This window comes from Canis lupus, chromosome 9 (genome assembly GCF_003254725.2).
Source record: "Canis lupus dingo isolate Sandy chromosome 9, ASM325472v2, whole genome shotgun sequence".
NCBI classification, from domain to species: Eukaryota; Metazoa; Chordata; class Mammalia; order Carnivora; family Canidae; genus Canis; species Canis lupus.
Window position 1 is genome coordinate 54,630,695 of NC_064251.1, and position 15,978 is coordinate 54,646,672.

Below are 15,978 nucleotides of genomic sequence, written 5' to 3' on the forward strand. Positions count from 1 at the left end.
TACACTTTGATTTTTTTCCATTTAATACTATATCGCAGAAATATGTGCATACACCCATGGTTGGGTCCACATGCAGATGGCCAGAAGCACAGAAGATGCTGGCTCACCCACTGTTATGTATATTCAGGTACAAACTAGTACATTTCAGATTCCCCTTAACAGTCATACTTTACAGACACAAAATGTGATCAGAGATCCAAGTTCTCTGTACAAACACAACTGACAGATATACTCTTTGCCAAGAGTGCTGGTGACAGGCACTTCTAAGTGGGCTAAAATATAGACATAAACCAACAAAGTAAGTAACATACAAATGAATGAAAGACGGCGCTTCTAGAGAGAGCGTGTCCTAAGTGGGAGTGGTGAAAATCTCAGCAGACTGTAGAAAGGTCACCACCCCCATCCCTATAAGGTCAGGATACGGCCACAGCTTCCTCAGGGCCATGAACCACATCTTAGCTTTTCTTTGGAGAAAAGTGGGAACTTCGATTTCCACATGGGTGTTTGAAGAACGGAGGGCTAAAATCAAACAAAATCCTCAAATAAGGGATCCCTGGGTGGCGCAGCGGTTTGGCGCCTGCCTTTGGCCCAGGGCGCGATCCTGGAGACCCAGGATCGAATCCCACGTCAGGCTCCCGGTGCATGGAGCCTGCTTCTCCCTCTGCCTGTGTCTCTGCCTCTCTCTCTCTCTCTCTCTCTCTGTGTGACTATCATAAATAAATAAAAAAATTAAAAAAAAAAAAATCCTCAAATAAGTCAAATTACTTTCAAGCTGACGCGCAAAAGGCCAAGCGAGTCTTTTACCTTAGAGCCCAGCTGAAAACATTCCTGTATTATCAAGGCAAATAAGAACTCAAATGCTGGAGAACTGCGGGAGGAAAATCTTCCCCCATATGTCCCCTCAACTGTTTCTCTTCAGAAAAACACTAGGGAGAGCTGTTAAGGAAATGGCTGACACCAACTCCAACAACTTAACTGGCAGGTTCACTACCATCTGAAAGGCAAAGATATTTATTGCAACTTACCTCCATCATCCAAGGGCCGTTTCTGTACACCGTATCCATACACAGAGGGGTCCACTAGAGGTGTGGAATTATTCAAGTGAGGAACTGAATCAATTTTAGCAGCAATCTACAGAGAGAATCAGATTTAAATACTCAGTAACAAATCCTGGCTCCATGTGAGGGAGAAAGATGAGAGAGTCCTTTTAAAAGGCCTTGATCCCATTTCTCCCCCTGACCTAGATTAATGTAAGGCACTGTCACCAAGGGAACATACAATTTTCACTGCTAACTGAATTTGCTTCCGGCCTGAACAAAAATGTCTTTAAAAATAAGATACTTCCAAATATTTGTTTTTTACAAATTAGTATTTTTAAGTCATCATTTAAAATACAGAAAAAAAAAAGCAGGCCAACAAATGACGAACTTTGTTCAAAAGATTTTATCACAGGATCCCCTAAGAAACAAGCTCCCCAACACTCTTTAAAAGGATGTGTTTGCTCAAACATGATGACTTGTTAGGAAGACATCCATCCCGTAACTTCAATGCCTATGAAGTGATGATGTCATCTATGGAGATCTAAAATAGTGAGCTGCTCCTCATTAGAAGCATCCAAACAGTAGGGAGATGACCGTCTGTCCAGACTACTACTTCAGGATTCCTGCACTGGGGAAAGTGAGATAACCTGAGAGCTATTTCAAATTTTAATGTTTATCAGTTAAAAATTATCACATAGCTATTGCAGCATTTTTCTCCAGAAACAAAGGCTATGTGGAAATTATTTATCTACTTTGTTCTCACTGGAGAATTAAATGTGATCTTCATGATAAATCAACTCTTTCATTTAATCAAAAGAATGTTTACAGCCACTGCTCTTGATGTTAGTCCCTAAGTTAAGCTTAATATGTAGGGGTGGGTTAATATATGCAGATAGAAGTGCTGTCCCACAGAGCTGAGTCTTCAGTGGTAGTTCTGCTGAGCTTGTCCAAATGTGCCTAGAAGTCTGAGACCTTCTGAGACCAACATAAATGGTCTTAAACAACAACTAACCAAAGACAATCATGACATTGAAACCCCAAAGCAGGACTTAAAATGTCAGGGATCCGTGGTGAGGTCTCTCCCTCCGGCTTATTAGTTCTGTGGTGTTGGGCAAGCCCTCTCTCCCCTCTGCATGAGATCTTCTGGGTTCTCCATCACCTGCTGCAGAGTTTGGGGAAAGTGAACAACATAACTCTCAACACAAAGGAGCTTTGTATACTAGAAAGCACCTCACAAAATAAAACAAGGCAACTCATCCAACCAGTGTTAAGTGCCTACTACATGCTGGGCTCTGTTGTAGGCACTGGGGTTCCTGTGGTGAACAAGCATAACCAGGACCCAGGGCACCTGAGTGGCTCGGTTGGTTAAGTGTCTGACTCTTGATTTCAGCTCAGGTCATGATCTCAGGGTTATGAGATCTGAGCCCTGTATCAGGCTCTGCGCTGGGTGTGGAGCTTAAGATTCTCTCTCTCCCCCTGCCAGTCCCCTACTCCTTCTCTCTCTCTAAAACAAAAAAACAAACAAAAACCCCCAAACCACAGTAATAACCAGGCCCTACTCTCTGAGTCAGCAATCAGTAGGGAGTAGCAGGTACACAGCTAGCCAATAACAGACAATTTCAGGTGGTGAAAAGCATTATGTTAATAAAAGAAGATAATGACATCAAGCCCTTCAGAGAGCTACTTGAAACAGAGTGATAAAAAAAAAAAAAAGAAGAAAAGAAAAAGAAAAAAAAAGAAACAGGGTGATCAGGGAAGGTCACTGGGATCACATTAGGTCATATGATCTAAGACCTAACAGATGAGGAGCTAGCTATACAAAAATCTGAGGAAGAGCATTCCAGGCAAAGGGAACAGCCTAACAAAGGCCCTGAGGCAGAAGCCAGCCTGGTAGGTATGAGCCCAGAGGAGGTAAGTCAATGGCACTCAGGGAACTAGATGTGTTCCAGGACATAGGTGCCCTAGGACTCTAGGTCACGGTAAGGACTTGGATTTTATAGGAAGCAACTTAAAGGCATACTAGGGGAAGTAACATGTTGGCTTATGTTTTCAAAATATCCCCTTGACGAGGAAAATAGATTCTAAAGAGACAAGAGTAGGAAGACCACTTAGGAGATATTCTAGGTCAGGGGTCAGCAAATTATGGCTGGTGAACCTCTTGCTTTTATAAATAGTTTCATTAGAGTACAGCTACACATATTTTTTGGTTGAGAAACTGTCAAACCATATGGTGTACAATGCCTATACATGTCATTTATTACAGAGGCCTTTAAAGTCTGCCCATCCCTGTCCAGGCTAGCGAAGATGGTACCCTGGATAGTTGCTTAAAAATATTAGTAGTAAAAAATTAAAATACTAAGATTGCTGGTAGAAACCCAACCTTTTATATCCAAGAGGCCACTTGCTCTAAAACAAAATACTGTATGAGTCTGCCTAACACCATTCTGCTGCTGATTTGTAATCTTACTTTCCATATTTGTTTTGGATGTTTGTGGCGGTTGGCCACTTACTTAAGACACAAAAGTTACCTTTAAGGACCTAGCTGGAAAAGTACGTAGATTAAAAGGTAAGAACACTGCCGTGGCTTGCGTCCCACGGGGACTCTTTCATCTGCCACAATAAACTGAGTGGTAAATAACTGATGTGGGGGTTTTCAGAATAACTGGCTCAGTTACTTCTAAACATGGCCCCAAATGTTCCCAGCAGATGGTGAAGATGACCCCAAAGTACAAAGAAAGGAGTATAAGGGCTTGTGACTATCAGTGGACTTCCCCAACAGCATGCACATCAAGTCACTCAGAAACACTGAACCCCAAAACATCAACTCAACAACATTAGGAGTTGCCTGCTTCTTTCCGATCTCTCTTCGCTTCCAGCTTTTTCCTTGCTTCCAAAGTAATCAGAATGTTATTCCTAAGTCTTTGGCCTTCTTTAGAGTTTACACAGTATGTTCTGCATGTTGCTAAAATGTCATTTTTTTCCCAAAGCTGATACACTAAAAATGTTACAATAGTTTCCTGTTCCTGAATTTGATTAAAGGCTGAGGCTTTCAAGATTTGTTCTTAAGTCATATTTACTTCAGTTATCTGTAATTTGGGAAATTTCCATGAAGAGAAAAGCAGTACACACTAGTTGATTAAGAGGTGTAGCTCTGAAGTTGTCAGACTACATTTGAACCCTGGCTAAACAAATGTTAAATAGTTTAACAATATACAATTATATTGTAATTAACATGGATAGTACATTGTACATATAACGATATTCTGTAAAGAAACAATGTATTCTTTCATTATACAAATGCAACCTTATCTATTTTTCAGATAGGCTCCACACTGTGGAGCCCAATGCGGGGGCTTGACAAACTCACAATCTTGAGATCCAGATCTGAGCTGAGATCAAGAGTCAGATCCTTAGCTGACTGAGTCACCTAGGTTCCCCCAGCCTCGTTTTAAGAAATGATTGTAGAAGTCTACAAAAATAATGAGTTAAAATTTAGTGATTGTTTACTGTGCGAAGAGCATTTTATTTATTTAACAGTTAAAAGACTTTTTAGGGCAGCCCGGGTGGCTCAGCGGTTTAGCACTGCCTTCAGCCCAGGGCCTGATCCTGGAGACCCAGGATTGAGTCCCACATCAGGCTCCCTGCATGGAGCCTGCTGCTCCCTCTGCCTGTGTCTCTGCCTCTGTGTGTGTGTGTCTCGTGAATAAATAAAATCTAAAAAAAAAAAAAGACTTTTTATTTATTTTTATTTTTTATTTATGAGAGACAGAGAGGCAAAGATAGGTAGAGGAACAAGCAGGCTCCCTGTAGGGAGCCTGATGTGGGACTTGACCCTAGGACTCTAGGATCATACCCTGAACTAAGGGCAGGTGCTTAACCACTGAGCCACCCAGGCACCCCCAGTTACTTTTTTTAAAAAAGATATTTGAGAGAGAGCACACATGGGCGTGCACACAAGTAGGGGGAGCAGCAGAGGGAGAGGGAGCAGACTCCCCACTGAGCAGGGAACAGGATGTTGGGCTCAGGGACCTATCCCAGGACCCTGGGATCATGACCTGAGCCAAAAGCAGCCGCTTAACTGAGTCACTCAGGCACCCCTCAAAGAGCATTTTAAATATGCTATCTTATCTATTCCTTACAATGATCCTCTAGGAGGTTGGTATTATTTCCATTTTCAGACAAGGAAAAGCAGGGTTCAGAGCAGCTGAGTGCCCTGTACATAGTTACACATCTCCTAAGTGGCAGGAGCCCTATTTAAGCCCAGCCTGCCCAGTTCTAGCCTATGCTATTATCCACAGCACTAGGCATCTCCCTTCTTCCACTTAATACTCTATTTAAACATATCTCATTTCTCCAGGACTTAAAACCTAATGATTTCCAGGGCATAGAGCTCAAGCAATTCCTCATATCGTAACTGATCACTCTGAGGGTAGATGCACAAGGGAAGTGAGGTACATTCTCAGCTATTAATGGTGTAGGCCAGAAAACAATGCGTTGTCACTGAAGCCAGGATAGTCCAACAAAACCAAGGCCATTTGGATCCTTACCTTGAGGGGACTTTGCTACTGATTCTTTTACTACTCAATTCCCTTTCCCCCCCTTTTTTTTGGGTGGGGGGGGGAAGCCAGGAGGAAAATCAGTTATCTTACTACCTGTGCTATTTAGGCACCATAATTGATGAACTATAAATCAGCATTGCAGACATTTGACCTCGACTCTGAATAGTTGGTGGAAACAAGGGGGAGGTGATCACTGAACCAGGATTCAGTCAAGGGTCCTGGTTTTCCAGCCAGCTCTTCCGGTCTATGACCTTGGGCAAGACCTTCAATGGCCTTGCTCCTTGGGGTACTCACCTATAAAACGCAGGGACAGACTAAACCAGTGTTTTCCAAGGAAAAATATGCAGGCATTTTTGGGAGGTGCATGGATAAATCTTTTTATGGTTATGTATATATTACATGTTTTTTACATTTATTTAAACTTTTATGTACATGTATATAATGTTTTTTAGTTACCTTCTACGCATCGCAGTTTTTCACTTACAATAGTGATTTAGTTTCCTTTTATTTATTTTTATTTTTTAAAAAAGATTTTATTTATTCATGGAGACAGAGAGAGAGGGAGGCAGAGACACAGAGGGAAAAGCAGGCTCCATGCAGGGAGCCCGACATGGGACTCGATCCCGGTATCCAGGATCACACCCTGGGCTGAAGGCAGAGCTAAACCGCTAAGCCACTGGGGCTGCCCAATTTAGTTTCCTTTTTAAAAATGTTTCAAATAAATCTAAATTTTAAAAAGATTTAGTAAGTAAATAAATGCTGAGGATTCAATGATATGGTAAAAATCATAAAAGCGGTACACAAATCATTAAACATAGTAATTATTTCCAGTGCACATTTTTGCAACTAAAATTCTCTGATAAGTTGCATAATCGAAACAGTTCACCTTGTAAATCCGAAGAGGAAGCTCTAAGTATCTTCATGACTCTACATTTATTAAAACATTATACTGAATAGAAACAGGTAAAGCCATCTGAATGCCAAGTCATCCACATACCATGTCCATACTATTAAACATAGCTACTATTGATTCTCATGGATCCAAGAAGCAGAAGTGAAGGCTCACACCACCTAGGGAGCAGGAACCTAACTTGCTTCACAGTCACCTGAGTGACCCTGCCTAGGCCCTGGAGAACACACGGGCTGGATGGAAAGTCTCTGCTGCCCACAGCAGGAAGATACAGTAATGTCACTCGAGCAGTTGAGCCCAGGGGCTGAGATGAAGTCCCAGACGGCAGTTCCTGGAGTCATGGTACACAGGAAGGAGCAAGTTCTGCTTCCCTTTATCTAAGAGGTCACAATGAGGACAGCAGTGTATCAGACTTACTGCACACTTGCTAAATGCCTGATGGCGTCCTCTGTTCATCTCCACAGCGACCTTATAAAGTATCTACTCTTCTCAGTGGGGGACTGGGAGCCCATCTGCCTGGAATTGTATCCATGGGGATAAATAAGACAACAATGTAAAGCACCCAGAATAATACTGGGCCCATGGTAAGAAATAAGAACTGTTGGCTATTTCAATCTTTTATTGGATAATAATAATAATAATAATAATAATACAGAAGAGTACACAGATCATAAGTTTACAGCTCACTGAATGTCCCCACACTAAAATACTTGTATAACCAGCATCAAGATCAGGACACAGAACATTAGTGGGGCCCCAAAGTCTGCTTTGTAACCCCTTTAATCACTACCTATCCCACCTCCCAAGGGGAACCTAACTTCTAATATTAGCTATTAAAAAAAATCATTACAACCACCAATGACCTCCATTTTCCAGATGAAGAAACTAAGGCTTAAAGAAGTTAGAGAACTTGCCCAATTGCTAAGCTAGTTAAGTGGCAGAAGCAGAACATGAACTCACATGGGCTGAATCCAAAGTCTTTTTTTTTTTTTTAATAAGATTTTTATTTTATTTGAGAGAGAGAGAGAGAGATAGTGAGAGAGAACATGAGCAGGGGTAGGGGTATAGGGAGAGGGAGAAGCAGGCTCCCCGCTGAACAGGGAGCCCAATGTGGGGCTTGATCCCAAGCCACTGAGGTCATGGTCTTAGCCGAAGGCAGATGCTTAACTGACAGGGCCACCCTAGGCACCTTGAATCCAAAGTCTTAATAAGCACTTCACTGTACAGTAGCTGCCCCCCACCCCCATCCATGGGGGATACATCCCAAGACTCTGGACACCTGAAACCACGGATGGTACCCTATGTGTATCATGTTTTTTCCTATATATACGTGCCTATGATAAAGTCTAACTTACAAATTAGGTACAGTAAGAGATTAAGAATTAAAAAAACAATATAACAATACACTATAAAAAATGTTATGTGAATGTGGTGTCTCTATCAAGATGTACTGCACTTGCTCTTCTTGTGATGATGTGAGATGAGTGACAGAGAGGCTGTGAAGTACTGTTAGGCTACTATTGACCTTCTGACTATGTCAGGAGGAGATCGACTGCGATTGACCATGGGTAATTGAAAACCTGGAAAGCAAAACCACAGATTGGGGGGGGGGGGGAACTACTGTACTACCCCCTGGGGATTTTGTGACCATCAAATGAGAGAACATATATGGACTCTTTGCTTGGCATCCAGTGCAACAGGGGCTCAATGAATGCCAGCTATTGTTGTCATTAGAGATGGGGCCCCAGCTGATCCTGCCCTATTTACTGGCATTAACCAAAACAAGGAATTCTACATGCCAATCAAATAAGGCACAGTTCTTCACAGTAGCTTTTCAGGACAGCTTCATGCCACCCACATTTGGGGAGAGTTAAATATTCCCTTCTCCGTGTTGGCAAAGCACTTTATAAACTACCACTAAATTAGAAATAAAGAGTTGGTGGTCAACTTGCATGTTACTGACAAGGGGTTATTGGGATTATTTTCTTTTTTTTTTTTTTTTTTTTTTTTTGGGGGGGGATTAGTTTCTGATGGGACTAGCACGTCACTAAAACAGGCCTTTTGATATATTAAATTTTTTTAAAAAGCAAAACAGAAGTTTAGATTTTAATCCTGTTATAGGGTTTTTCTGAGTCTTCGTTTTTACAGAATCACCGTTTGCTTTGGCTGTCTCCTTCATATCTCTGCTCTATGAGGACATGCATGGGGACAGCCCTGGAGTCAGAACACTTGTCATTTTGTATCCTGGTGTCTATTCTGAGTGTGAGATGCTCCTTTCCATTGTTAAGATTCTCGAGGTGTTACTTTTTCTTTTATAATAAAAAGCAAACCCCATCTTCATCCCTAAAAAAATAAAATAAAATAATAAACTACCACTAAATAATGTATCCCACCGAAAAAGTCATTGGTTATACTGTCTCCCCACTATAGGGAGGTCTCCAAATGGCTGACCTGTCTCAATCCTCAGTACCATGAAGACAAAGGTTTTATAACTGGGAACTCCAGGGCTTAGCTTTAGAGATTTCATGAACCTCTTGAAATTTACAAAACTATTTAAATATTCCTGAGGTGAGAGTCAAAGTTTTAAGAGTTTAAAAAAGGTCCATGTTCCCGGAAGTTAAAATGCAACTTCCCTAATGCAAAGCAAAGTGGTACTCCTTAAAGGTCTACTAAATTTAAAGTGGATCTAGAGAAGCCCATCTGAAGGAAAAATACTAAGATGACCAGCTGAAGCTCTAAGATGAAATGCTGCTCCAGCTGGGACCTCCACCAGGGGCCCCAAAGATGACATGTCCACTTGTTTTCTATCCTACATCCCAGCTAATTCCACCAGCACAACCTAGATCCTTTGTTCAGATTCTGATGCCTCAGAGATGGAAAGTTATCCAGCTATCTTTGTGAAGGAACCAAGTCCTTAGAATGCAGAAAATGGAGGTCCAAGAACAACTGTATATATTAACTATTTATGTGCCTCTGAGAAAATGGCTTTATTTCCCTTTGGCTCATCATTTTCAAATATAAAATGAGAATTATAACCATTGTCCTATTTCACCTGGATGTTATGAGGATGAATCCCACGATACGATGAAACCAGTTGCAAACCTGTCTTGTCTTCGAGCTTGCCCAGCATCCAGGCAGGAGGCCCTGGAGTCAGCAGATCTTCAAATAACGGCAGGCAATCTGAATCAAATCACTACTTCTATTAACACTATTCGGTCTCGCAAGTGATTTATCAGCTGGTATGAGCATAAAAGTATAGTTTATGCCTCCAAAAGAAGTACTGGCATTCTTTCCCAAGTGTCTTTATAACAAAACTCCAAAACATTTTCGAGAGGAGATTCTTTAACTGAGTAAAAGGATTACACAGAAAAGCTGAGGAGAGGGGAGTTCGAACAGATGCCTGATATAACAGAAAGCAAAAGAACCAATATGATGTGGCCAATTTTTCCCCCAGATCCAGCTAGGTAACAGCTAGGAATGTTTGAGGGCTCAAAGGAACTATTGAGATTATCTAGCTCAGAATTTCCTGAAATGTGATCTGTAGACTGTGACTTGGTTTTATGAAAAGACAGTATGAAGTTACATAACCTCAGGATATTTACAACACACATCCCAAACTCCTGTAGGACTAAATACACACAAGCATGTTAAAGGTTCTGAGAAGTCCTGCATTAAAGAAGCCAATTCTTCTTGACCCTGAAATCCCCAAACATATCTGTCCATGACCCCTTTTCCATGGAAGATCCAGGAAAACCCATAGATCAAAGTGTTGGGAATGGCCCACCCAGCCCAAGGTCAGAGAGCTACTTGTAGGAGATTCAGGTCTCCTAAATCTCACTACACCATTCTTTTAAAAAAAAAAAAATTTTTTTTAGATTCATTTATTTATGATAGACATAGAGAGAGAGAGAGAGAGGCAGGGACACGGGAGGAGGGAGAAGCAGGCTCCATGCTGGAAGCCCGACGCAGGACTCGATCCCAGGACTCCAGGACTGCGCCCTGGGCCAAAGGCAGGCACCAAACCGCTGAGCCACCCAGGGATCCCTCACTACACCATTCTTACCCATTAGAAATTTCAAATAAAAACCAGAGATGATGGACTAACAATTTGGAAAAGGATGAAGTGGAAAAATAGGCATCCCAATGGCTCCTGCCAAGTACTACCATTCCAGAAGGTGGGAGCAATGTGGCCAGATATTTTCTGGAGAAACTAGGGATCTCAATTTTCATGTGAAATCATTCTAGTTTCTAAGTACTGGCACTGTGTAGGTAAAAAAAAAAAAAAAAAAAAGCATGTCTGCAGGCCCACTGTGAGTCTTCTCTAGCCCACGGGCCACCAATTTGGAACTCTGGCTTAGGCAAATTGGTATCTACAGAATAAACAGGACTTTAGAGGAAACCAAAGTCTGATACTACATATGGGCTATCAGGTATTAAAGAAAGATGAAATCTCCCATGAAAATGAGGAAAACCTGAGAAACATACAGTGGAACATACTGTGCATTTACTATCTACTTTTCAATACTACATAGGAAGTTCAGCACTCCTATGAAAGTGGTCAGTCACATCACCAAATCCCTTTAATAAGGACTTTCTCTCTACAGGGCACTCTACTGGGTCCTAACAAAGAAAAGCTACAGGAGCAGACCAGAGATCTCCTGCAAATATTGGTTTTCTTTGAGTGTCTGAGAAAGCAAAAATGAATGTACCTTCATAAGTTAGTCCCTCCCAAAATGACTTGAGCTACTCAAACTGGGCGGGCAGGAGATAATCTCCGTGGCATACAGCTGAAACCAATGGAGCTGTCAGCACACTTGCCATGAGTCAGAAGCATCATGTATTAAGGAAGCAAAGGCAGTCTCTCTCAGGGAGTGAACAAGAGCCAATGAACAAAGGCTTTTTCTTTTAATGGTGGATGCACATTCTCATAAAGGCAATTTTTTGTGTGTACACAGCACACATGCCAAATCATCCATTGCTTAGGCTCAGAGTATGAGACGGCAGTACTAGGGGCATTCACGGAGCAGCAAGGAAATTCTGACACACCAGCCAATGAACATTTCTCAAAAAAAAGAGCTGGTAAAGAATAGCTTCTGGGCCTACAGAACTGTCAAAAGGTTATTTCCTATTGATTCTATAGGGGCTTGGTCACAATCATTTGGGTGCTGAGCCACCACGATGCCCAACTCCAACAGCACCGATTACATTCTAACTATTTATGTGAACAGAATCCCCTGGAGTTGTTCAACGCAGAGGCACTGACTAGGTCCAGATCAAAACAGGGGCTTAAAGTCCTGAAAAGTGTTAGCAGTTAGGCAAGAGAACTTCTATTTAGGTGATGACTTGCAGACAGCTAGACCAACCTGGGGAAAGCTACTAGGCGCACATAACACACTGTGGTGTTACACTGTCAACATGTAAATGCGCACACTACATGACAGATGCTACTGACCCACCGACAGCAGGCTTTCCGGGAACATTTTTGTTTTTAGAAAAAAAAAAAAAAAATCAAACCAAACAGAACAGAGTTGTATCTACTTATCCATAATTTCTGTGAAGTCCTCTGGTAACCTAGACAGCGTAAAAGTGTGTGGGTACAGAACAGGATGACCTCGCCTGTTCTGGCTTTGAGTCCACATCTTACCCTTAATAGGATCCTGCTCTCTCTAAATGAGGAGTTTAGAGCTGACCCACCAATGACTTGGAGAACTGAACATGTTTTAATACCTAGCAGTCTTAGATCCTCATCAATGGGACTGAATCAGACCACACTTCTACATTCGTATACTTCCCTACAGGATGGTTGTATTATTTGCTTGTGCCAAGCACTATTAACTCACTGAACTTCATGCTACTAGGAAAAATTTTAAATTTTACATGACATCTTCATTGACTCCCTTTTGATCTAGGAATACCATGCTCCGAGTGAACTAATAATAACAACTGGCTCTTTTCTTGGAAAGAGTCCAAAAGATATGCAGGAAACTTCAAGATGCCAGACAAGAAGCTTAGTGGATTAGGTACTGGGCTCCACATACCAGACTTAATAGAAACTGCAGGTTCAAATCCCAGCAGGGTCAATTTGGACTCTGTTGTGATCTTCCAGATAAACTGAGCACAAGACAGCTTACTGCTCCCTGACACTCTTGAGGGTTTTCTAGACCACTGCTGGTGCTTGTGAGGTAACGTAAGGGAGGTGGTGGTGGGGAAGCTTTGCAATCACTGAAATATAGAAATACCTTGTCTTTTATTTCCAGTTACTGTAGAGAAAAAAAGCACATTTCTGCAACATGCTGTGTATACAGTGAAGTAGAAACTTTATCATCCAGATGCCCCAATAATAGGAGACCCTTTGAGGTGAGCTCTATTATTTTTTTTTTTTTTTGAGGTGAGCTCTATTATAAAGCATACAACAGTTTCAATTTCTAATATCCCATTCTTGCCCAATGTGAATCTATAAATAAACCTAAAATTACCCACAAACCTGTTTTTTTTTTTTCTTTAGTTTTTAAAGGCCATCAAATCCTTGGAGATAGTATCGACCTCCAGCTGTTAATATTCAGAAGTAATACACTTACAGCACTGTCTCCATTGGGCTTATTACTGCTCCAGTCAATGGTGCATTTCAGAGCTGGGAACATTTCCAATGAAGTTTTCTTTGCTAGTAGTAAACACCACTGCTTCAACAATCCACATTAGGTCAGCATTTAACAGAGGGTCTCCCTCCCTCTTGAGCAGGTTGTCCAAGAATATGAGTTCAACCACTGGCTCAAGAGAAACAGAAAGTCTTCTCAATAGTTCAAAATTCATTTTATGTTCAACTACAGGCCTTCTGCAAACTGAGGATCTGAGCTCTTTAGGATAGTGACTATAATTCTTCCTGGATAGAGAAGGCCAACAGGTGATTGTCACATATCAGCACAAAGCGAAAGCCATTACATATTAGTAGCCAGTGAGAAACAAGGTTCAGGACCCTGTACTGTAGAGGAGAGTAGTGAAACACGCCGGCAAGCAGAGTGGTAGAAGGGGAGCTGGATGGCATGTTCATCCATTACAGCCACTGGTTAGCTCTGAAGTCTAAGTAAGATGGATACTCACTACTGTACTGGTTGACGCCTAGGCAGTAAGTTACAAGTCATCAGATAAAATTTTAGGTGGAACCACAGGTTTGGAAAGTTCTGGGATCCAATATAATGTCTATAGGAGCATCAGTATTAAAATGAAAAGTCAGTATCTGGGAAACAGGTAGGGTTCCCTCCCCTGGAATACTGGAAAGAGATGTAAAGACCATATCTTCAAGCGACCAAGTGGAGACCTTCTTCTAATACAATGAGTCCTGTGGCTTTCTGTTAGGAATCAAGCAGTAATTAGTTATGGCCCAACTTTTAAAGTGTCAGTTAGTACGCCTACAATTAAATAGGGAGAGATGATGAATATAAGATACTCAGCAGAAAAGGTTTTAAGTGTCAGAGCTAACTCGTAAGTTTTATACACAATACAAGGGCATGTTCTGCTCTAAGCACCATGCCAGAAGCCAGAGTATTTCTGGCAGGTCCAGGGAAGCCTGCAACCCCCGAAAAACCCAACTTATTTAACTCTGGCAAAATGCACGACACTGTCAGATGGTAAAGTTTCACCGTGAGGATGAGTCCATATCACCTTCTCCCCGAGGGAGGAAACTATTGCCTGTAAGGGATTTCTACATCTTGTGGACCACCCATACCTATTTAACATCTTCCTCTTCCCCTTCTCCAAAAGTAACTTCAAAACTAAAATACCCTCGAATTCCTTTCACTCCACCCTCCAAATACAGGAAGTCCAAAGACGATGTTTTCCAAGTTTTAATAGCTACAGGGCCTGGGACGGCCACTTTCTGTCTATAGTCGGGTCATCCCCGTGTGCTCCCCAGTGCCCACCCCTCGTGAAGCTCGGAAGCCCACGCTGGTTGCCCTGCAGGTCCAGCCCCGGCGCCGGGCCGAGCGACCCGGGCAAACCCTTCCCCAGCGGCTGCACCTAGGAGAGCCGCTCGACAGGCTGGGCCTGGGCCTCGCGGTGGCGCCTCATCCCTCCGCTCCTCCCGGCTCCAGGAGCCCCAAGAAAAGGCCAAGCCCGGCTGAGGCGTCAGCCCAGGCTGCCTCCCGCCCCCAGGCCCGACCCCCTCCTTCCCATCGGGCCCGGCCCAGCCCCGCCTCGGGGTCCCGTGCTCCCGCCAGCCGGCCGCGCCCGTACCTGCCGGACCCGGTGCAGGGCGTCCACGAAGCCCTCGGCTTTCATCCCCACCGGAGCGCTCTGCCCCTGCACCAGCTCCGCCATTACCGCCCCCGCCGCCGCCGCCGCCGCCGCTCGGCTCCCCAGTCCGGCCTCCAGCTCCGCTTGGGGACCCGTAGCCGGAAAGGGAAAGTCGCCCCACTTCCGGCGGAAGGGAAGCCGGGACGCTCGACGCTAGAGGAGCCGCGTCTGTGGGGCGGGGTCAGGGCACGTGATCGCGGTCCCGCCGGAAGTGGGGGCGGGGCCGCGGGGCGTGGGCGTGTCTAGCGCGGGAGGCGCTGTCCCGCCTCCAGGAACAGGTAGGTGTTCCCTGACCACGTCTGGGTCAGGCCCGTCGATGGTGTCGTGGTGTCGTGACAGGCGCTGGAGACTCGGATGTGGCCCGAGGTGTCCAGCCGTCGGCTGTTGGGACACCCAGGGAGGAGTGACGTGGTTTTCCCAAGACGGCACCCAAGCAGTCCTGGTTCACCAGAAACCAGACCCCGGCAGCCCCTCCCAGGAATGGCCGTTGGTTTGGAATATTGGGATTGAGCTCTTTGAAATGGCACCGTGAGGGCCGAAGGAGGCCGGAGGGCAAGGGGTAGCACCACAAAATGTCAGTTTCCCCAACTTTGCAGAGAGTGCTGGGCCAGAGCCCCTCAGATTGCACAGAGGATGAGGACGGATGAAGTCATACCCGGGGCTGCCTGGAGACACAGCTCTGGAAGGATGCTCCCGACCGACCGACCGACCGACCGATAGCCAGCATGGTGTCCTCTTACACATTCCTTCTCAATGTTTGTAAAACTCAAGGATATGCATCAACCTTCAGGAATGGGAATGATTCTACTGACCCAATGTCGTGATGCTTGTGTTTTGAATATTTTTTTTTTTAGATCTGAGCTGAGTATATTAATTAATCCAAATTCTAGCTGGCTCTCCCTCTGAGTATAAATAGTGAAAACAGAGTTATTGGCCCAAACTTGAAGGCGTGTTCCAAAGTCCACAGACTGCCTAAGTAGGAAGACAAGGTTCTGATTCTCCCTCTCTTGCTAGTTGAATAACTTGGGGCAGCTCACTTATTTCTGAAGGCACAGAAGAGGAACGGGACCCACACTCAGTCAAGTCCACTGTTATATGTTCTACTAACACACTGGATTTCATCATCTTATCATTTATATGCATTTATCACAACATTTATCACAATTGATTTTATATCACT

General features: G+C 43.5%; 1 protein-coding gene across 7 annotated transcripts in view; it reads right to left on the reverse strand.

The window, feature by feature from the left end:
- Positions 1 to 14,921, reverse strand: part of FUBP3 (far upstream element binding protein 3) — a 53,587-nt gene extending 38,666 nt beyond the window's left edge. For 3 of the 7 annotated variants that reach the window (XM_035721036.2, XM_025475497.3, XM_025475494.3), the window contains exons 1-2: positions 14,739 to 14,921; positions 1,026 to 1,131 (exon numbers count right to left, since the gene is read on the reverse strand). In XM_035721036.2, the coding sequence (XP_035576929.1) occupies positions 1,026 to 1,131; positions 14,739 to 14,822 (190 nt within the window). In that variant the 5' untranslated portion in view covers positions 14,823 to 14,921. Of the gene's footprint in view, positions 1 to 1,025; positions 1,132 to 2,052; positions 2,203 to 13,087; positions 13,274 to 14,738 lie in introns of all 7 variants that reach the window. The other 4 variants (XM_049114405.1, XM_049114404.1, XM_049114403.1 and 1 more) reach the window with 3 other exon arrangements.
- Positions 14,922 to 15,978: the final 1,057 nt, after the last annotated feature.